Source organism: Carcharodon carcharias, chromosome 3 (assembly GCF_017639515.1).
Source record: "Carcharodon carcharias isolate sCarCar2 chromosome 3, sCarCar2.pri, whole genome shotgun sequence".
Taxonomy (NCBI): domain Eukaryota; kingdom Metazoa; phylum Chordata; class Chondrichthyes; order Lamniformes; family Lamnidae; genus Carcharodon; species Carcharodon carcharias.
The window spans coordinates 74,583,083-74,606,754 of NC_054469.1; the positions used below are offsets into that span (position 1 = coordinate 74,583,083).

At 40.8% G+C, this 23,672-nt stretch overlaps 1 protein-coding gene across 4 annotated transcripts in view; it reads left to right on the forward strand.

Moving 5' to 3' along the window:
• Positions 1 to 23,672, forward strand: part of LOC121276465 (ankyrin repeat and IBR domain-containing protein 1-like) — a 145,926-nt gene that overhangs the window by 41,756 nt on the left and 80,498 nt on the right. For all 4 annotated transcript variants that reach the window (XM_041184898.1, XM_041184899.1, XM_041184897.1 and 1 more), the window contains one exon: positions 11,830 to 12,130. In XM_041184898.1, coding sequence (XP_041040832.1) covers positions 11,830 to 12,130 — 301 coding nt within the window. The remainder of the gene's footprint in view (positions 1 to 11,829; positions 12,131 to 23,672) is intronic.

A 23,672-nucleotide genomic window follows, 5' to 3' on the forward strand; every position in this document is an offset into this window, starting at 1 on the left:
ATAGTGCCCATTAAGTTCATGAATCCTTGTAGTTGTGATTTACTGTAGCTATATGATATCTTCTGGAGAAGCAGGAGTGAGGGATGAGCACATCACTGAAAAATAAACACTTTGATTTTGGAAGAAACTTGATCTTGGTTGTGTTACTTCACCAAATCTCTTTCTTCTCCGATGGCAGTGTTTGTCAAGAATTGGTGTGTTGTTTAATAATTCTTAAATTAATTGCATTAGCAGCTTTAATATATCATACTGGAAAAATACTTTAAGCTACCCATTTTACCATATTAAATTACTTGTACGTTCTTAATACTGTATACTTATAAATGTATAGTTTAGGAGCATTTAAAGAACACAATTCAGGTGAAATTAAATGTTGAATGAATCAGTAATCTGAAAAACATTACCTTTGTGTTGAATACTTCATCTAAATAAGAATAGCAGCTGATGTCATTTATTTAGTATGTTTATAGTCAAAAAACCAAGGGATAATGAGACAAAAATTGAGGCTGACTGTAGATTCCTGGAAGGCTCCAGACAATGCTGCAGATGTGAGAAGAGAAGCCTTGTTAGAAGTTGTTTGTTTGGTTGCAATTGCATAGGTAAGAGTGGAAAAAATGAGGACAATTCCACTGAGCTGGAACATAGGAGGAGATTGGCATGGTTGACTTTCAAGGGTCCAAGAAAATTGAAAAGATGGAGGGATAATACACCATGGGCATAGTCAAAGAGGGTACAATCTATGACTGTGATTGAAATCACTTAGTTCTGTTGCAGGGATAGAAACCAGAGTGGAGTGATTCCAATATCAAGTTGTAGGAAAGATGGCACAGATTTGGGAATGGACAATATGATCAAGGACTTGGTAAAAGAAGAGGAGGTTGGAGATGAAGCAGTAGCTTACAACAGATTGGTGGTTAAGTATAAATTTTCTTGAGCATGACAAAGGCAGATTTGAGGGAAGGAGAGGCAACCATTTGCAATGTCAGTTAGCATGGGGAAAAGGAAAATTGTGAATAGTGTGGAAAAGGTTGATTTGGAAGAATACTTCAAATTGTGTCAGACAAGTTCACAGGTTTAAACTAGTAAAACAACAACTTGCATTCGTATAACATCATTAAATGGCAAAATGTTGTGAAACACTTCAGGGGCATTGTCAGACAAAATTTGATAACCAGCCAGAAACAGATATTAAGAAAGCTGGTCAAAAGCTTGGTCAAAGAGATTTTAAGGAGTGACTTAAAGAAGGAGACAGTGGTGGAGCAGTTTAGGGAAGGAATTCCAGAGCTTGGAGCCTAAGCAGCCGAAAACATTGTCACCCAAGTGGAGCATTTGAAATCAGGGTTGCACATGAGGCCAGGGTCGGAGGGTGTCGAGCTAGAGAAAGCTATAGAGACGTGAAGAGGTGAGTCTGTGGAGCAATTTGAACACAAGGTTGAAAATTTCAAAATTGAGGTGTTGCCGACCAAGAGCCAATTTAGGCCAAGAAGCCCGAGGGTGATTTGAACAGGACTTTGTGTGAGTTAAGGGACTGACAGCAGTTTTGGATGAACTCAAGTTTATGGAGGGTACAAGGTGAAAAACCGGGCACTGGAATAGTCAAGTTTGGAGGTAACAAATTGCATTCACAAGGGTAAGTGAAGGTGAGTGTCACTAGTATACGTCTGGAATCCAGCATTATGTTGCTGGGGGTAGCAATTAGTTAAGAAATAGAGGGCATAGGATCAATTTTTGAGGGACTCCAGATGTAACAATGGGAGCAGAAAGAACAAAGTTTAGGATGAAATCAGGAGGTTTTTCTCTATGTAGTAATCAGCATGTAGAATGGACTCCTAGATGGAGTAGTGAAGTCATAATCCTTGGAATTGTTTAATACTGCAACTAGGGGACAGTGGATGAAACAAAATGGGAATGAATGGTTGAGAGATCTTTTTGGAGTTGCAAGTGAAATTTTCGACAAGGTTAACAAAAGCTCCTGGAGATGCATGAAGGCAATGTCTTGTAAATGTGTGAGGCATGGTTGCTTGATGGCTCAGCTGATTATCATAATCAGTAGCTGAGCCACATTGACCAAAAATAACTTGCATAACTTCTTGCATTAAATGTTCACTTTTTGTTTGGTCCAATGGATCTAATGGACAAAAGAATTGTACAACACAAGTATATTTATATATTTGGGAAACTAACTATTTTAAGTGAGCAAGTATATTAAATTAAAAGTCACTCAGCCTTTGCAGCTCTACTATGTTAATGTTTTAACTAATCTTTTTAAAGCTTTAAAAAGAACAGTGTTAAATCAGAAAACAGTCATTTCATCTTAAAGAAAAACTGCCCTGACTTTAAGGATTTTTTTGGAGGGAACCTGGTCCTTTTCAGATTTTATGGATCCATCACTCCTAAATAAAGTTACCTGCATACTGCATGGCCTATAATTTATCACAAAGATCAGTGATATTAAAAATGTAAGTTTATATGTTTCCTTTTTAATTATTTTGCTCTTTATTATTTGTCCCTTTTTAAGAGGGGGCCCTTCTCCGATTGCTACTAGGAAAACTCATGATACATGGAAAGAGCTAGTCGATTCATCTGATACAGGGCCATTTTTTCAACTCTTGCCTCCATGATCTCTCATTTTTGCAAACCACCCCCCCACCTCCCCTTCTTGCCACCCTTTCCCCTGATCCCTATTATCTTTCTGAATGTGGAGAAAAAAGGGTGTTTTGAAAAGGGAAAAGTATTTGGTTCCAGTTTGCCGCAACAGATATTAAGAATTTTATATTGACACTTTAGGCTTGGTAATTAATGCAGCATTTGTTCACATTCAGAAACTTAATGTGGTCATTACATTATTCTTTAATCATTATTTCTATGAGTTACATTAGTGCAATAACTAAAATCTCCTCCACTATTATTTATGCTTCAACCATAACTCCTGCCAGCCTGTTGTTTCAGCGAGGAGCAGCTGGTGACCTGACATGTTTTGAATATGACTCTTGCCGGCAGCTGTCTAATCATATAACTTTTGGAGCTGATGTTAAGCGAGTATGAGAGTTGATGAAAACATTTCTGCTGGCCATTTTGAACTGCCATTTATTTTTTGCTTGAAAGATGTTTCATCAAGATCAACGATGTAAATGTTGTTAGGGAATAGAACAGTTTTTCCATCAACTGTTGAGCAATGACCAGTTAGCCTCAATGTTACTGTGCCTCAACCTGAACAGTGTATTATGCATTGTATACCATCTTTACTGGTTCTTTCAGCCATAGGATGCATGCAGGCTGATGTTCAAACTCTCTCTATTGTGCCTGGGGAACACCACAGATTTATTCCCAGTTGGTGCTTAATTAATCTGAAATTTGCGCTGTGTCCTCAAGCCAAGTATGAGCTCGATTGAGCCTACAACAAACTTTAAAAAAATTGCACCCAGGATATAGGTCATACTTCAAGTCCATCAATCGGATGGATTGATGAAACAATAAAAAACTTTTTGCCACTGCCTTGTACCCGATGAATGGGAAACTGCCAAAATTAAGCTAAATAATGAGTTCAAGTAAATAGTTTAAGAATACTTTTGATTAAATACTTCTGCCAATGGTGATTTGTAGGCAAATATATTTGATGTGATTTTTTTAGCATTTTAGTTAGTGTTTATTAACCGTTTTATTTTTTTCCAATTATAGCGAATATATAAAAAGTATCTTTCCAAATCTATTTAATGTGAATTAGCATTCATTTTGACCCAGATTTTGCAGTAGTAATGAAAGCAAAGCTGTAAGTGTTCGCAGTCATTACTCTTAAGTGACAGCAACTTTGGAGTCCACACAAATGCAGTTAAACATGGAAACCCTGAAGTTGCTGGACTTCCCAGAGGGTGCACTATTGATGTCCTTCCTCCCCCCAATACCCCACCCTCCACAGCCTGTAATCAAATGGAAATCACTGAACTGACTAGAACTTGCCCTCTTATATTATTAGTCTCACTGTGAAAACATATGGAAAAAAGTTTGACTACAGCTCCTCACAGCTCCCTGTAAGGACTCCATCCCATTTTCTCAGTTCCTTCGCCTCCGTTGCATCTGTTCTGAAGATGCCACTTTCCAAAACAGTTCTTCTGACGTGTTCCTTTTCCTTAACTGAGGTTTTCCACCCACAGTGGCTGACAGGGCCCTCAACCGTGTCCGGCCCATCTCCCGCGCATCCGCCCTCGCATCTTCCTCTCCCTCCCAGAACCATGATAGGGTCCCACTTCTCCTCACATATCACCCCACCAGCCTCCCCATTGAAAGGAATCACCCTCCGCCATTTCCGCCAACTCCAGCATGATGCCACCACCAAACACATCTTTTCTTCACCCTTCCCGTTGGCATTCCGTAGGGATCATTCCCTCCAGGACACCCTGGTCTACTCCTCCATCACCCCCCTACACCTCAACCCCTTCCTGCGGCACCTTCCCATGCAACCGCAGAAGGTGCAACACCTAACCCTTAACTACTACTACTCCTCCTCCTCCTCCTCCTCCTCCTCCTCCTCCTCCTCCTCCTCCTCCTCCTCCTCCTCCTCCTCTTCCCCCCCCCCACCCCCCCCACCACCGTCCAAGGGCCCAAACACTCCTTTCAAGTGAAGCAGCACTTCACTTACACTTCCCTCAATTTAGTCTATTGCATTCGCTGCTCCCAATGCGGTTTCCTCTACATTGGAGGGACCAAGCGCAGACTGGGTGACCGCTTTGTGGAACACCTTCAATCTGTCCACAAGCATGACCCAGACCTCCCTGTCGCTTGACGTTTCAACACACCACCCTGCTCTCATGCCCACATGTCCATCCTTGGCCTGCTGCAACGTTCCAGTGAAGCTGAACACAAACGGAGAAACAGCACCTCGTCTTCCGATTAGGGTCCCCCTTGACTAGGTACTTTACAGCCTTCCGGACTTAACATAGTTCAACAACTTCAGATCATGAACTCTCTCGTCCGTCCCTGCACCCCACCCGATTCCCCTTTTTTCTAATAATTTATATACTTTTTAATATATTTTTCTTTTCCCACCTATTTTCTACTATTATTTTTAAATTTATTTCCATCCATTGTTTTATCTCCACCTTTTGGCTATTTTGATCCCTTCCCCCTATCCCACCCCTACGAGGACCATCTGTTACTTGTTCGTCCTGCTTTCCACTCTTAATGTCACCATCAGTACATCTTTTAGAAAATATCACCACCATCAACACCCCTTTGTCCTTTTGTCTATGACATCTTTGGCAATCTCTTCTTTGCCTCCACCTACCACTGGCCCTCTAACCAGCTCTACCTGTTCTCCCCCCCCTCCCCCCAAACCAGTTTATATTTCACCTCTTTTCTATTTTTCTTTAGTTCTGGTGAAGAGTCATACGGACTCTGTCTTCCTCTCCACAGATGCTGTCGGACCTGCTGAGTTTTTCCAGCTATTTTTGTTTTTGTTTCAAAATTTCCAGCATCTGCAGTATTTTGCTTTTATTTATGGAAAAATGTTACACCTTGTTCGGTGAGGTGTAACTGGGTTTTTAAAAGGTGTACTAAGTTCATAATTACTGCTGGACAGCCTCACAATCCCAGAAAATCTAATTTTATACTTGTGTTAGGAAATATAGACAGTTTAAGTAAGTTATAGTTGCATTTGTGGGTGTTAGGAATGAGTTTTACCTTTAAAATTTAAATTTTATTTGTATTTCTGTATTTGTGTATTTAAGAAAAGGTCAAGTTGAGTTTTATCTTCACTTCAAAAAGTGAAACCTGGGATATAGTTTCATTTTTGAGGAAGACATCAGGTCTAAAGCTGTTTGTCATTTCTGCATTTCTAATGAGTTTTCAACTCTGAGAAGCTAAATAAGAAATTTACAAATGGATATGGACAGGTTAGTTGAATGGGCCAAAATTTGGCTGATGGAGTTTAACGTGGATAATTGTGAGGTTACCATTCTGGTTGGAAGAATCAAAAGGCAACTTATTATTTAAATGGAGAAAAACTTCAGAATATTTCAGTGCAGAGGGATCTGGGTGTCCTCGTGGTTGAATCGTTGAAAGCTAGTATGCAGGTACAACAGGTAATAAGGGAGGCAAATGGAAATTTGGCATCTATTGCTAAAGGAATACAGTATAAAAATAGGGAAGTGTTGTTGCAACTGTACAAGGCATTGGTGAAACCGCATCTGGAGTACTGTGCACAGTTTTGGTCCCCTTACTTGAGGAAGGATGTGGTTACATTGGAGGCGGTTCACGAGATTGATTTCAGAGATGCAGGGCTTGTCTTATAAGGAGAGATTTAGCAGTTTAGGCCTATACTCACTAGAGTTTAGAAGGATGAGAGGAGATCTAATTGAGGTATATAAGATGCTAAAGGGGATAGACAAAGTAGATATGGAGCAGATGTTTCCCCTTGTGGGGCATTCTAGAATGAGAGGCCATAGTTTTAGGCTAAGGGGTGGTAGATTTAAATCAGAGATGAGGAGGAATTACTTTTCTCAAAGGGTCGTGAACCTGTGGAATTCACTACCTCAGAGTGCAGTGGATGCAGGGATGAATAAATTTGAGGAGGAGATAGATTTTTAATTAGTAATGGGTTGAAACGTTATGGGGAGAGGGTGGGAAATTGGAGTTGAGGCCAAAATGAGATCAGCCGTGATCATCTGAATGGTGCGACAGGCTTGAGGGGCTGAATTGCCTCCCCTTCTTATGTAAAGCAAACACAAGTAGAGAAAAAAACTCTGCTGTTGCCTAGCAACAGATCCAGAGTGGCAGGCCACACTCACATTCTCTCACTTTCTCACGCACTCACTCACTCACACACATATTCTCTCACACACATATTCACACACACACAACAGTTTGAGTTCAGTTGAAAGTAGCTGCCTGAGAGAGACTAGAGCAAAGGGACAGATAGAAAGTCGCCAAATCCAGGGTAGTGGAACAGGAAAGATCCCAGGCAGACCTTCTAGTCAAAGGACGGACAGGAACCTGGAAAAGGTCCTGTTAAGAGTGTGGATTAGAGGCTCCAAGCTTCGTTTAAAAAGACAAAGGCCGCAGAAAGCAGATTTAAAGTGATATAGACTTGAGAAGTCAGAAGGTCCAAAGAGACAGCTGACGGTCTGTAACTCTTTATTATGGGCATATGAAGCAGTGGTGTACTGTTGACGACTGAGTCGGTGAGAGTGAGCGCGTGGAAGAAAACTTGAATGCATGTGGTAACGCAGGGGAGAGGAACATTGGAAGGAGAGTTTGAAACCCTGAAGGTGAACCCTTATGGAAGGCATCTGATAGAAAGCGTCGGTTTGGGAGAAGATTCCAAAGGAGTTCTTGGGCAGTGGAGATCGGAAGCCCTCATGTGAAAGACAGAGTTCAGTGAGACCAATTGGCTCATGGTGTGACAAATCTCTGAGAGGAGTTGCTGAGAGATTCATAGCATCTGTTTGAGGTGCCACCTGTCACTTGTTTTCAGAGTGTGTATCTGACCACAGGGTGCCTCTTGGTTTACATGGACTGTGTACTTGCTGTGAATGTTAGCATATAAGACAGCTTTTCTAACTGGTGTTATCCTGACAAATCTATATATATCTGTAAAGGTATAGTTGTGGGTGAAGGAGTATTGTAATAAAGTTAATCTTTTCTTGTTTAATAAATGTTTTATGCTTTGCTAAAAGTTCATTAACTGACTCCTGTGACTCTGTTCAGTAGCCACACCATGTATCTAAACAAAAAATAAAAGTTAGGATCTATCAAGCTGAGTTCTACTCTGAGATCAGGCTTGTCCAGTAGTAACATCAGCTGGGATCAAAATACTTGTGAAATGTAAAATTTTTCCATTGTGGTAAAATATTGTATTTTTAAATTTTGTTTGATATTTCAGCTTCTACCTTAATCTAATGTGTGGGTCGAAATCATTTATGTTGCTGTCTGTAAAATTTTAATCATAAATGGGAACATACAAATTAGGAGTAGGCCTCTCGGTCCCTTGCCATTCAATAAATTATGGTTGATCTGATTGTCATCTCCTGCTTACCCCCGATAACTTTTCACCCACTTGCTTATCAAGAATCTATCTTTCTCTGCCTTAAACATATTCAAAGACTCTGGAACTCTTTCTCCATTAAAAGGCAGTGGAAGCAGACTCACCACTGAGAAAAAAATTCTCCTAATTTCTGTCCTAAATGGGTGTCCCCTTATTTTTAAACAGTGACCCCTAGTTTTAGATTCTCCCACATCCACTCTGTCAAGACCCCTACAGATCTTAAAGGTTTCAATTAAGTTGCCTCTTACTCTTCTAAAATCCAATAGATACAAGCCTAGCCTGTCCAACCTTTCCTCTTAAGACAACCTGCCCATTCTTGGTATTAGTCTAGTAAACCTTTTGTAAACTTCTAACATATTCACATCTTCCCTTAATCCACTGGTTCCCCTTTATCCACAGCACGCGACTCCTTCAGAGAACTCCTCTAAATTGGTGAAATATGACTCCTCTTTCACAAAACCATGTGGACTCTGCCTGATTGCCTTTAATTTTTCTAAGTGCCCTGCTATAACATCTTTAATAATAGCTCCTAACATTTTCCCTATGACAGATGTTAAGCTTACAGGCTTGTAGTTTCGTGCTCTCTGTCTTCCTCCCTTTTTGAATAAAAGAGCTACATTAGCTCTTTTCCAATCTAATGGAACCTTTGCTGCATCTAGTGAATTTGGAAAATTAAAACCAACACATCAACTATCCCACTAGCCAATTCTTTTAAGATCCTTGGATGAGGTCTATCAGGACCCAGGGATTTGTCAGCCTTCAGCTGCAACAATTTGCTCATTACACCTCCCTGGCAATTGTAATTTTTCCTGAGTTCCTCCCTCCCTTCCATTTCCTGATTTACAGCTATATCTCTGATGTTACTTGTATCCTCTTATAGTGAAAGCCAATGCAAAATATCTGTTCAATTCATCTGCCATCTCCTTATTTTGCATTATTAATTTATGTGGGACCAATGCTCACATTAGCTTTTTTCTTATTTAAATATCTAGAGAAACTCTACTATCCATCTTTATATTTTTTGTTATCTTTCTCTTGTACTCTTAATTTTCCCGTCCTTATTGATCTTTTTGTCATTCTTTGTTTTTTATAGTCTGTCCAATCTTCTGACTTGCCACCCATCTTTGCACAACTATATATTTTCTCTTTAAGTTTGATGCTGTCTTTACCTTTTTTAATGAACCACAGATGGTGGATTATCCCCTTGGAATTTTTCTTTCTCACTTGAATGTATCTATTCTGTGTATTCTAAAATATCCTTTTAAATGTCTGCCACTGAACTTATATTGACATATCCCTTAGCCTCATTTGCCAGTTGACTTTAGCTAGCTCTGCTAGTTGCCCTTATTTAAGTTTTAAAATACTAGTCTTGGACCCACTCTCGTCTCCCTCAAACGGCACGTAAAATTCAATTATATGATTGCTGCTACCTAGGGATGCCTTCACTGAAGTTGTCAATTAATCCTATCTCGTTGCACAATACCAGGTCTAATATAGCCTGTCTTCTGGTTGGTTCCAAAACATGATGTTCCAAAAATCTGTCCCGAAAACATTGTGAACTCCTTATCTATGCTACTTTTGCCCATCTGAATTTTCCAGTCTATATGTAAATTAAAATCACCCATGATTATTGCTACACCTTTGTGACAAATTCCCATTATCTCTTCTTTTATACTCTGTCCTACTGTGTAGTTACAATTAAGTGGCCTGTATATTGCTCCCATTTCTTGCTTTCATCATTCCTCTTCTCCTCAAAAACCGCTTCTATATCCTGGTTTCTTGAACTTTGGTCATTCCTCTCTGATGTGCTAATACCATCATTAGTTAACAGAACCACTCCTCCACTTGTTCCTAACTTTCTGTTCTTACTAAATGTCACGCACCCTTCAATATTCCGATCTCAGTCCGTCATCCTGCAGCCATGTTTTTGATGACTGTTAGATCCAACTTATTTCTACTTGTGCTATCGTTTCACCTGTTTTGTTTTGAATGCTACGTGCATTCAGATACAGAGATCTAATTTTTTCCTTTTATTATTTTCATAACGTCTAGCCTTATCTGCTGATTTACTCTTAAACTTGTACACTCTGTAACTTACTGTTATCATTTCCCATATTTGTGCCTTTCTCTCTTGCCTTGTCCCTACTCTTGGTTTACCACTCTTCCCGCATTTGATCCCTTGTCTGCACTATTTAGTTTAAAACCCTCTCTAGTTACCTAGTTATGTGACTCACTAGAACACCAGCCTCAACACTGTTCAGATGTAGACCATCCCAACAGTACAGCCCCCACTTTCCCCATTACTGGTGTCAGTGTCCCATGAACCAGAACCCACTTCTCCCAGACCAGCCTTTGAGCCACACATTCATTTCTCCAATCTTATTTGCCCTATGCCAGTTTGTCTGTGGTTCAGGACCAGACAACTGAATTTCCTTTGCGCGCGCCCCCCCCCCCCACCCTGCCAAAACTGTAAGTTTCCCTCCTGGCCTGAGCAAATATCCCAAACCCTGGCAACCGGGCAGGCAATACAGCCATCTGGATTCTTGTCCTTTGGTGCAGAGAACAGTGTCAAACCCCTCACTCTATTGTCCCATACTACCACTGCACTCCTTTTTGCTCTCCCAACTTGAATGGTTTCCTGTATCACAGTGCCATGATAGGGGGAGGTGATGGTGTAGTGGTATTGTCGCTGGACTAGTAATCCAGAGACCTAAGGTAATTCTCTGGGGACCCTGGTTTGAATCCCACCACAGCAGATGGTAGAATTTGAATTCAATAATTGCCGATTGTTGTAAAAACCCATCAGGTTCACTAATCTGCCATCCTTACCTGGTCTGGCCTATATGTGACTCCAGAACCACACTCAAATGTACTCTGAACGAGGGCAATTGGGGATGGGCAATAAATGAATAAAAAAAAGTCAGCTCACCCACCCTGCAGCCCTCATTCTCATCCAAACAAGTTGAAAGAATCTCAAACCTGTTGAACAATTGCAGAGGCTGACACTCCTGCCCTTGGATCCCCCTTATCTAGCTCACTTGTAGTCACACCCTCCTGTTCCTGACCACCTTCCAAATCAGAAGGTCCTGTCTTAAGGGGTGTGACCGCCTCACGTTACAGTGTTCAGGTAATTTTCCCCCTCCCTTATGTGTCACAGCAACTGCAGCTCAGTGACTCTGAGCCGAAGCTGTTTTGCCTGCTTAATGACATCAGCTATTGCTGGACATCTGATCCATTTGACTTGGTGCCAAATTCAAACTAACAGGAACGAGGAAGGCCAAGCCAAAGAGGTTGCTAGATATTTATGGGCTGCTTTCTTTGAGGTCGGCACTGAATGCTGTCACTTCACCACTGGCTACAGAATTTTTGTTTACTTTTTAATTTTTAACTTGTTTGATATACCATTGTAATAGGTATTCATCAACTAAGGTTGTTCTGCTCATTCAAACATGAAATTTAGCTAGAGGTATTGTCCAAAAATAGCTTGGAATCCTTTTTTATTTATATTGTGAGCTGTTGAGGCTCTTTGCCAAAGGATCAAATATAGCAGCTGAGAAAGAATCTAAGAATTGGAGATTATTTTGAAGCTTTAATAAGATTATAAATGATTTTCCCCCAAGCTAATTGTCAAATGAAACTTTCTGCCCCTGCACTACGCTATTTATAATAATGATCGTAGCTACATGCTTTACAGCCGAAAAGTGAGTTTGACCAAAGCTGTTGGTATTAGATTGCATAACAGGAATTGTGTGTATAGCTGATCATTTAAAGTCTTCTCTTCTGCCAAACAGAATATTCCTTTATAACAAAGATGGGAACCCAAACAAGCGGAATGTACATAATGAGACTGCTTTGCATTTATTGTGTATGGGACCGCATATCATGCTACCTGAAGCAGCCCTGCAGCCCCGCCTTGCACGACCCAATGAAGATGATGGCAAGAGAGCTGAATGTCTTCAATTGATTCTTAAGTGGAAGGGGGCAAGGTTGGATCAAGGCGAGTTCGAGAAGGCTGAAAGCAATGCCACTGATAACAAAAAGTTCACACCTTTGCACTATGCTGCTGCCTCAGGGATGAAAACATGTGTAGAGGTAATTGCTTTCTGGTTGCCATGTGGTTTAGATGATTCCTAGTTTGGATACCCATCGTAGTTATATGCATTATGTAAAGCAAGAGATTATATGGCTATTCTAGAATTAAAAATGCTGATTTTTTTTCTCCCTATTTTGTGAAATGATCAAATCAATCAATTTAAGAAATCCTTATTTCAGTTTTCAAATTTAACCTTTATAAAAATGTAATTGGAAAATTTGTAGAAAAATCATAATGATCACAAATGTGTGTTCACATTTTACCTTTACATTTTTGTGCAGATATTTTTTCTTAATAGTTTAATATTTTCTGACTGATTTTATATAAAAGTTGACAAAGACGACAGACATTTAAACATCAAAGGTGGCACAAAAGTGTAGGAGATTCAATTCTCTCACTTCATAGAGTTGCAATATTATCCATACTACTGCCAGGGGATGCCAAACAAATGGTAGATGCCTGCATGTGGAAAGATCAAAACTGAGACTAACCACAGTTTGACATTACAGTGGCAAGGCTTACAGTTGCTTCTGTGGGTAGCAGAGACCAAAGCACTTGTTTGCCACTGAAATTGTTCTGCTGAAACCAGCTTGAGTGAGCGAATAAGAGCACCTCTATACACCTTCCAAAAACATATTGAGGCAAATCCAACAAGACATGCAAGTATAGCTGAAGCTTTTGCTGTGTGATGTAATAGCTAGTCACTATCTTGACATTTGTTTCAGTTGCTGCCCTTGACATCAAGGCAACATTTGACCAAGTGTGGCATCAAGAAGCCCTAATAAAATTGAAATCAGTGAGAAGTGAGAGAAAACTTTCCGCTGGCTGGAGTCATAGCTTGCACGAAACAAGATTGTTGTTGGAGGCCAGCATATTGGTGCAGGAGTTCCTTGGGAATATTCTGGCCCAACCAGCTTCACTAATGACCTTCCCTCCACAAAGAAGCCAAATGATGACCACTGACAGTAGTGTTGAGTTCCAATTTGCAATTCCTAGATATTGAAACAGTATGTGTCCACATGTATGAAGACCTGAACAACATTCAGGTTTATGCTAATTGACACCTCACCCACCACCTTAATCATTCACACTCTCAGCCACAGGTGCACATGACTGCAGAGTGTTTCATGTACAATGTGCATTGCAGCAACTCGCTAAGCCTTATTTGACAGCACCTCCCAAATCTGTGACTGTTATCACCTAGAAAAACATGTGGGAACACCGCCAGCTGCAAGTTCCAGTCCAAGCCATAGGCCATCTTGACTTAGATATATACCACTGTTCTTTTATCATCCATGGGTCAAAATCTGGTACTCCCTAAGAGCACCTTAATCACACAGGCTGCAGTGATTCAAGAAGGCAGCTCAAGGTCACTTTCTCACAGGCAATGAGGCATGGGCAATAAATAATGACCTTAGTAGTAAGTCCACACCTCCTGAATGAGCACTGAAAAAAAAACTGCCATTTAATCTACTGTAGTAAATTTTTATGCTCAATGAGTTTCACGGGTGCTAGTGCTTGAGAAAGGAATCAGTTTGCAACCTTTTTCTTGAATTGTACTAAAGCCAGTCATCATTCTTGTGGGAAAAAAATTGAGGGTCTCAGATGATCATTTGTGGGATGAATAAAATGCACAACTGACCTGACTTTATAACTCATAAATAAAATGCACTACGCTATTAACTCCTAACAACTCCAGATTCAGTATGATATGATGAGGAATTGAATGGAGTTCACTCAACGGTGCTTTTTTGGTTACAGCTAAGAAATACTGGCAATGTGCTATTTCCATTTTCCATGTCAAAAATACTTGAGCTTTTCTTTAAATTCACTGTCACGCTGAAAGAGGTTGAGTGCGCTCAAACTCTGTTTACTTAAGCCCTTTATAGGCAGAGAGCATTTTGGAGTGGATTTGAGCCCATATTTGAAAGATGAAAGAAGCCTGGGCAGCTGAATCACTTTGAAGTAATCTCAATTAGATTCTTTAAAGGCCATATTGGCTTAAATAATATATTGGGAAGCAGAAGCTGTTAGTGTTATATAAATAGTAACTTTTAGCTTACCTTCTACACTGGTGACTGATACGTGGACATCTATTGTATTTGGAGGATTATGGAATTTACATCGAAATTACGCTGAAGAAACAAGCTTTTTAGACCCACCAGTCTTTGCAGGTCTTTATTTTTCACATAAGCAATCATCCCAATCCCATGTGCTATCCTTTTTATCTATTCCCATTTTGTATTGCTGAAAAAGAGATATGTTGCCGAAGATTTTCATCATGCACTTTTCAGGGCAAACGCAAGAATGACAAATTTCAAATGTTCGCAACCCTACGGAAGAAAAGGATGCTGATTGGTTGGCAAGCTGACTCTGGCTGAGGTGTTGCCATGGAGAAAGCAACAGGGAACTATAGGCTCCCCAAGTTTCTGAGTAATTCAAAAAAGGCAGTAAGGCTTGAACATATTCCTTTGTTTGCAGAGAACGGGTCCCTGCGTATGAATGCATATTGCTTCCAGCAAGCTTAAATGAATCACGTTACGAGCTCGACTGATTATCTTAAATTGGTTGTTAGTATTAGCCAACAGTGTACTCAGGATTGTTCAAGAAGTGCTGCCCAATTGTGGAATCACATCTAACAGACTTTTTTTTGGGTTATTGCAAGAGTAGGCTGGTTGAGTGCAGTCTGCACTCAATGACCATCTCCAAAAAAAGAATCTAACCACTCACTTCCAATGACATTACCTTTACTGAAGCCCTCATCAACACCCTGGTTGTCATCATTGACCAGTAACTTAACTGGAGCAGATAAATACTTTGGCTAGAAGAGCAGTCAGGAACTGGGTATTCTGTGGCAAATAACTCACTGCCTGATTCCTCAAACCATGATAGGCACCTCATCCATCCACCAATTTATAAACATACCCCCCATCCACCTTTGCACCGTGACTGCAGTGTGCATCACCTTACAAGATGTGCTACAGTGACTTTGACTCCTTGGACAATACCTTCCAAACCTGCATCCTCTGCCATCCACAAGAATTAGGGCAGCATGGGAACAGCGCCACCTGCAAGTTACCCTCCAAGTCTCACATAATCCTAATTTGGAAATCTATCACCATTCTCTTCATGCCTGGGTCAAAATTCTGGAACTCTGTCCATAACAGCACTGTGGGAGTACCTACCCCACATGGACTATTCAATTCTTAGATCATGGCAGCTCAAGAAGGCAGCTCACCAATTAAGGATGGGCAATAAATGCCAGCCATGTCACTGATGCCCAATCCCATGAACGAATAAAAGTAGAGGCTGATGAACATAATATAACTGAGTATAAATTACAAGTAAATGCTATTTCATAACAATTACAATGTAAACTTTATATGTTTTCTAAACATTCATAGTATTTTCTTTTTTGTTTAGCCACCTCCCATGTCATTGGAGTCTCTTTCTCCCTGTTGTTCTCATGTTCTTGTTTTGCTTGTATTTTTTTTCCTCACTCTTCTTTTCATCCCCCTTTTAATTCGCATCATATGACTGGTGAACTTTGATTTAAAAAGGAGAGCAACATACGTTTTAACACCTGGCCAGTGCAGCTAAAACAAATGAACATGTGGTTTGTTGGTAATGATATAGACAACCACCTGTACACAAGATGTTATATGAATTAGGAGCAGGAGGAGGCCACTCGTTCCCTCAAGCCTGTACCACCATTCAGTAAGATCATGGCTGATCTGAATGTAACCTCAACCCCACATTCCTGCCTCCAGCCAATAACCCTTGGTAATTCAGAATCTTTCTAGCTCTGCCTTAAAAATATTAAAAGATTCTGCTTCCACCAGGGAGTTCCAAAGACATTCTACCCTCAGAAAAAAATTCTCCTCATCTCCTTCTTAAATGAGTGACTCCTTTTTTTTAAACAGTGACTACTAGTTCTAGATTCTTCCACAAGAGGAAATATCCTCTCCACATCCACCCATTGTCAAGACCCCTCAGGATCTTATATGTTCCTATTAAGTCGTCTCTTACTCTTCTAAATTCCAGTGGATACAAGCTTAACCTGTCCAAACTTTCCTCATAGGACAACCTGCCATTCCTGATATTAGTCTAGTAAACAGCCTCTGAACTGCTTCTAATGCATTTACACATTTCTTTAAATAAGGAGACCAATGTTGTACACAGCATGCCAGATGTGGTCTCACCAATGTCCTGAAGAACTGAAGCACAATCTCCCTTCTTTTGTAATTAACTCCCCTCACCATAAATGATAACATTCTATTAGCTTTCCTAATTACCTGCTATACCTGCATACTAACCTTTTGTGATGTATGCACTGGGACACCCACATCCCTCTGAATCTCAAAGCTCTGCAATCTCTCACCATTTAGGTCATCTTTTTTATTCTTCCTGCCAAAATGAACGATTTCACATTTGCCTACATTATACTCCATTTGCCAGACCTTTGCCCACTCACTTAACCTATCTGTCACTTTGTAGCCTCCTTACCTCCTTTTCACAATTTACTTTCCTACCTACCTTTGTGTTGTCAGCAAAGTTAGCAACCATTGCTTCGGTCCTTTCATCCAAGTAATTTATATAAATTGTAAACAGTTGAGGTACCAGCACTGATCCCTGTGGCACATCACTCGTGATGAGTGTGACATCCTGCCAACCAGAAAAAGACCCATTCATGCCTACTCTCTGCTTCCTGTTAACTAGCCAATCTTCTTTCCATGTCAATATGTTACCCCACACACTTTGAGCTTTTATTTTCTGCAGTAACCTTTGATGCGGCACTTTATCAAATGCCTTCTGGACATCTAAGTGCAGTGCATCCACTGGTTCCCCTTAACCACAGCATATGTGACTCCTTCAAAGAACTCCAATAAATTGCTTAAATATGATTTCCCTTTTACAAAACCATGTGGAATCTGCCAGTTAGTCTTGAATTTTTCTAAATGCCTTGCTATAACAGCTTTGATAATAGCTTCTAACATTTTCCCTATGACAGATGTTAGGTTAACTGGCATATAGTTTCTTGCTTTCTGTCTCCCTTTTTGAGCAAAGGAGTTATATTTGCTCAAGGTGCAAGGCAGGAGGTTTAGGGTGATGTGAGGAAAAACATTTTTACTCAGAGGGTGGTGACGGTCTGGAATGCACTGCCTGGGAGGGTGGTGGAAGCAGGTTGCCTCACATCCTTTAAAAAATACCTGGATGAGCACTTGGCAAGTCATAACATTCAAGGCTATGGGTCAAGTGCTGGTAAATGGGATTAGGTAGGTAGGTCAGGTTTTTCTCATATGATGGTGCAGACTCGATGGGCCGAAGGACCTCTTCTGCACTGTGTGATTCTATGATTCTGCTATTTTCCAATCTAATGGAATCTTCCCTGAATCTAGGGAATTTTGGAAAATTAAAACCAGTGCATCAACTATTTTACTCGCCACTTCTTTCAAGACCTTAGGGTGAAGTCCATCCAGACCTGGAGATTTGTCAGCCCACGTTCCCAACAATTTGCTCAATACCTCTTCCCTGGGGATTGTAATTGTCCCCGAGTTCCTCCCTCCCTTCTACTTCCTGATTTACAACTATTTCCGCTGCTGTACAACATCTACACGAATGACCAACCTATAGACGGTGTCACACGCCGTTTTATATATGCTGATGACTTATGTGTTACTGTCCAAAGCATTGATTTTAACACCATGGAGAAAATGCTTTCTGAAGCCTTAGAGGGACTAACATCCTACTATGAAGAAAACCACCTTCGCGCAAACCCATCAAAGACATAAGTTTTGCATTCCACCTCAGAAACCGTGAAACCAAACACCAGCTTAAAGTAACCTGGTGTGGAGCAACACTGACGCATTGCCAGCACCTTATCTACTTAGGAGTCACCCTTGACAGCTGCCTCACCTTCAAGAACAACATCAAAAAGACAAAGGCAAAAGTGAGCGCACGAAACAACATCCTGAATAAGCTCACTAACACAAAATAGGGAGCAAGCTCAAAAACATTGCGAACCAGTGCACTTGCTCTTTGCTATTTCACTGCTGAATACGCCTGCGCTGCATGGGAAAGATCTACTCATGCTAAGAAGATGGATGCCGTTCTGAATGCAAGTTGCCGACTTAACACAGGTTGTTTAAAACCAACAAACACCAACAGCCTATATATCCTGGCGGGTATCGCTCCCCCTGATATAAGAGTGGCAGCCAGCAAGAAAGAGCAACTCCGTCAAACATCAAATGAGAGGCACCCTCTACATGGTCATACACCTACACCTAGCCGCCTAAAGTCAAGGAAGAGCTTCATGAACGGTATTGTTCCATTACAATCAACTCCATCCGAAGCCCGCATCGCCTTGTGGAAAGACCGGTTCACCAGTCTCGAACAACCCTCAGCGATGGAAATTCTACCGGATGAAAGCTTTCCCCCAGGAGCTAATTGCAACTGGGCAACCTGGAAGTGCCTTAGCAGACTTAGGACTGGTGTAGGTCGTTCAAAGTTGTCACTAAGCAAATGGGGATATACAACCAGCCCGACAATTTGTGAATGTGGAACTGAGCCACAGACTATGCAACATCTCCTGCAGTGCCTATCGCTAGAGGAACCCTACACTGTTGCAGATCTTGCCGAATTCAACAACACGGCGCAAAAATGTGTCCAGTTCTAGCTGGGCCATGTATAGACTGTCCGTGGACACGATAAGAAGAAGAACTATTTCCAGGATGTTACTTGTGTCCCCTATAGTGAAGACTGAAGCAAAATACCTGTTTAATTCATCTGCCATCTCCCTACTTTCAATTATCAATTCCCCAGATGCATTCTCTACAGGACCAACGCTCACTTTGTTAACTTTTCTTATTTAAATATCGAGACAAACTCTTACTATCTGTCTTTATGTTACTAGCTAGCCTTCTCTCATACTTAAATTTTTCCCTCCTTATTAATCTTTTTGTCATTCTTTGCTGTTCTTTAGATTCTTTCCAATCTTCTGACCTGCCACCCGCCATTGCATAATTATATGTTTTTTCTTTAAGTTTGATGCTGTCTTTACCTTTTTTAGTTAACCATGGGCGGTGAGTTCTCCCCTTGGAATTTTTCTTTCTCAGCTGAACGTATCTATTCTGTGTAATCTGAAATATCCCTTTAAATGTCTGCCACTGAACTTTTATTGACATATCCCTTAGACTCATTTGCCAGTTTACTTTAGTCAGCTCTGCTTTCATGCCGTCAAAATTGCCCTTATTTAAGTTTAAAATACTAGTCTTGGACGCACTCGTTTCTCCCTCAAACAGAATGTAAAATTCAATAATAATATTATTGTTGCTCCCTCAGGGTGCCTTCACTAGTAAGTCATCAGTTAATCCTATCTCATTGCACAATACCACACCTAATGTAGCCTGCTCCCTGGTTGGCTCCAGAATGTGTTATTCTGGAAAGGTTATGAACTCCTCAATTATGCTACCTTTGCTCATTTGATTTTTCTAGTCTTTATGTAGATTAAAATCCTCCATGATTGTTGCTGTACCTTTCTGGCAAGTTCCCATTATCTCTTCTTTTATACTCTGTATGTAGTTACAATTAGGAGGCTTGTACACCACTCCCACGAGTGACTTCTTGCCTTTATCATTTCTCATCTCAACCCAAACCGCTTCTACATCCTGGTTTCCTGAACTTAGGTCATCCCTCTCTCATGTGCTAATAACATCTTAATTAGAACCACCCCTCCATCTTTTCCTAACTGCTTGTCCTTCCTAAATGTCAAAGTGAAATTAAAAACACAATGTGGTAAAGATTAGTGGTAAGCCAGAGGATTGGGGAAGTTTTAAAAACCAATAGAAGATGACAAAAAATAAATAAAGAGGGAGAAAATAAATTTTGAGGGTAAACTAGCAAGTCATATAAAAAAGGAAATATATAAAAAGCAAGAGAGAGGCCAAAATCAATATAGGCCCCTTAGAGAATGTGTGGGGAAATAATAATAGGGAACCAGGAAATGGCAGAGGAGTTGAATAAATACTTTGCATCAGCCTTCACAATGGAAGATACTGATAGTGTACCAAAGATACTAAATAATCATTGGGCAAAAGTGGGGGGAGGAAATAAATACAATAACTAACACAAGAGAAAAAGTGCTAGGGAAACTAATGGGGCTAAAGGTACCTGGACATGATGGGTTGCATCCTTGGATATTAAAGGAAATAGCTGCAGAGATAGGGGATGCACTGGTAGTAATTTTCCAAAAATCCTTAGATTCTAGAAAAGTCCCAGAGGATTGAAGAACTGCCAATGCCTTATTCAAAAAGGGAGGGAGACAAAAAAACAGGTAACTATAGGCCAGTTAGCTTAACACCTGTAATTGGGAAAATGTTACAGTCTATTATAAAGGATGTAATAGCAGAGCATTTAGAAATGCATAATCTAATCAAGCAGAGTCAGCGAAGCTTCATGAAGGGGAAATCATGCCTGACAAATTTATTAGAATTCTTTGAGGAGGTAACAAGCAGGATAGATAAAGGGGAACTAGTAGATGTAATATATTTGGATTGCCAAAAAGCATTCAGTAAGGAACTGCACATTAGGTTGCTTAATAAGATAAGAACCCATGGTGATGGGAGTAGTATGTTAGCATGGATAGAGGATTGGCTAACTATTAAAAGACAGAGAGTTAGGATATAGGGGACATTTTCAGGATGGCAAACTGTAACTAGTGGAGTGCCACAGGGATCAGTGCTGGGGCCACAATAATTTACAATATATATTAATGACTTGGATGAGGGAAATGAATGTACTGTTGCCAAGTTTGTGGATGACACAAAAATAGATGGGAAGGCAAGTGGGGAGGATAACACACACAGTCTACAGAGGGATATAGACAGGTTAAGTGGGTGGGCAAAAACATGGCAGATGGAATATAATGTGGGAAAATGTGGGGTTATGCACTTTGGCAGGAAAAATAGAGGAGCTGAATATTACTTAAGTGGAGAAAGACTGAAGAAAGCTGCAGCACGGAGGGATTTTTCGTGTAAGAATTCCAAAAGGCTAGCAAACAAGTTCAGCAGCTAATAGGAAAGGCTAATGGAATGTTGGCCTTTATTTCAAGGGGAATGAAGTCTAAAAATAGGGAAATCTTGCTAAAACTACAAAAGGCACTAGTTAGACCACATCTAGGATATTGTGAACAGTTTTGGTCCCCTTATCTAAGGAAAGATGGCATTGGAGGCAGTCCAGAGAAGGTTCACTCGGCTGATCCCAGGTTTGGAGGGGTTTTCTTATGAGAAGAGTTTGAGTAAGTTGGGCCTATACTCATTGAAGTTTAGAAGAATGAGAGGCGATCTTATTGAAACATATCAGATCCTTAGGGGGCTTGACAGGGTGGATGCTGAGAGGTTGTTTCCTTTTGTGGGAAAGTCTGGGACCAGAGGGCATAACCTCAGAGTGAGGGGTCATCCATTTAAGACAGAGATGAGGTTGAATTTCCTCTTTCAGGAGGTAGTTAATCTGTGGAATTCTTTACCACAGAGGTCTGTAGAGGCTGGGTCGTTAATTATATTCAAGGCTGAGATAGATAATTTTTTAATCAGTAAGGGAATCCAGAGCTATGGGGAAAAGGCAGGAAAGTGTAGATGAGGATTATCGGATCAGCCATGATCTCATTGAACGGTGGAGCAGACTTCATGGGCCGAATGGCTTACTTCTGCTCCTACGTCTTATGGTCCATGGTCACATACCCTTCAATATTCAGGTCCTAATTTAAGCTATTACAGAGACATGGCTACAGGATGACAATCAGATTGTACTTATTTATATCTATATGCACTATCAGTTCATCTGTTTTGTTTCGAATGCTGCGTGCATTTAGATACAGAGCCTTTAGCTTTGTCCTTTTATCATTTTTGTAATGTCTAGCCTTATCTACTGATATACTCTTAGATTTGTATTATGTCCCTTCCTGTCATGGTCTGTTTATAACTTCCCATATTAATACCTGTCTCTCTTGCCTCGTCTCTACTCTTTGTTTACCACATCTTCTGCAATTTAATCCTTTGCCCCCACTACTCAGTTTAAAACCCTGTCTACTTCCCTACTTAGGCAGCTCTCGAGGACACCAGCCCCAGCACAGTTCAGGTGTACCCCCCACCCCACCGTGGTATAGATCCCACTTTGCCCAACACTAGTGCCAGTGCCCCACACACCGGAACCCACTTCTACCACACCAGTCTTTGAGCCACACATTCATTTCTCTAATCTTATTTGTCCTATGCCAGTTTGCACATGGCTCAGGTAATGATCCAGAAATTATTACCTTTGAGGTTCTGCTTCTTAATTTGGTGCTTAGCTCATCATAATGACAATGCAGAGCCTCCCTCCTCATCCTGTCAACGTCGTTCGTACCTACATGGACCATGACCATTGGATCCTTCACCTCCCACTGCAAGTTCCTCTCCAGAGCAGAGGCCCCAAACCCTGGCACCAGGCAGGCAACAAAGCCGCCTGGACTCTTGTTCTTTGCTGTGGAGAACGGTGTCAATCTCCCTTGCTACAATGTCCCCTACTACCATTACATTCTTTTTTGCTCCCCCCACTTGGATGGCTTTCTGTACCACAGTGCCATGGTCAGTTTGCTCATGCACCCTGCAGCCCCCACTTTTATCCAAAGAAGCTGAGAGAACCTCAAACCTGTTGGACAGTTGCAAAGCCTCTCACTCCTTCACTCCTGCCCTCTGGTTCCCCTTACCTGTCTCACTCTCAGTCACACCCTCCAGTCCCTGCCACTGACCAAATCAGAAGACCCTATCCTCAGTGGCGTGACTGCTTGTTGGTATAATGCATCCAGGTAACTTTCCCCCTCTCTGATATGTTGCAGAGTCTGTAGCTCAGCTTGCAGCTCAATGACTTTGAGCCAAAGTTCCTCTAGCCACAAATACTTACTACAGACATGTTTGCCTTTGGTCACAGTGTTATCCATGAACTCTCACATGCTGCAGCCTTGACATATTACCTGTCCTACCATCCTTAATATGTTTTAAATAATTATTTAATTATATTAATCACTTATTTATGTTGCTTTTTTATATATTTTATTAACTTTACTACCAAATTCTGTACGGTTTTAAACCTTAGGGATAGAATAGAACTTACCAGATACCAAACAGCTAGCCCTTTTCCCTGTAGTAGAGCAAGAACCAATTTCTGTGGGGTGAGAAAGATAGAACAGGGAAATGAACAACTCCTTTTCTCCCTTCACCAAACTCCTCTCTTACCAAATTCCAACTCAGTTGGCTGCATTAAGGAGCCCTGAATTTATAGTTAGCTGAACTGGGGCTACAGTAACCAGATTCAGCCAGTTAGCTAATTAACTACTCAGCTGCTACAACTGAGAGTGAGTTCACCCTGTCTAAACTGCAAGAAAGAAAGAACTTAGTCTGCTCACACAGTACTTTCCAGTTACTGTTAACTACAGACTAGATTAGATTTTGAGGAAAATCGAAGACCAAAATTAACACTTAAAACTCCCCCTCATCAAATTCCAAG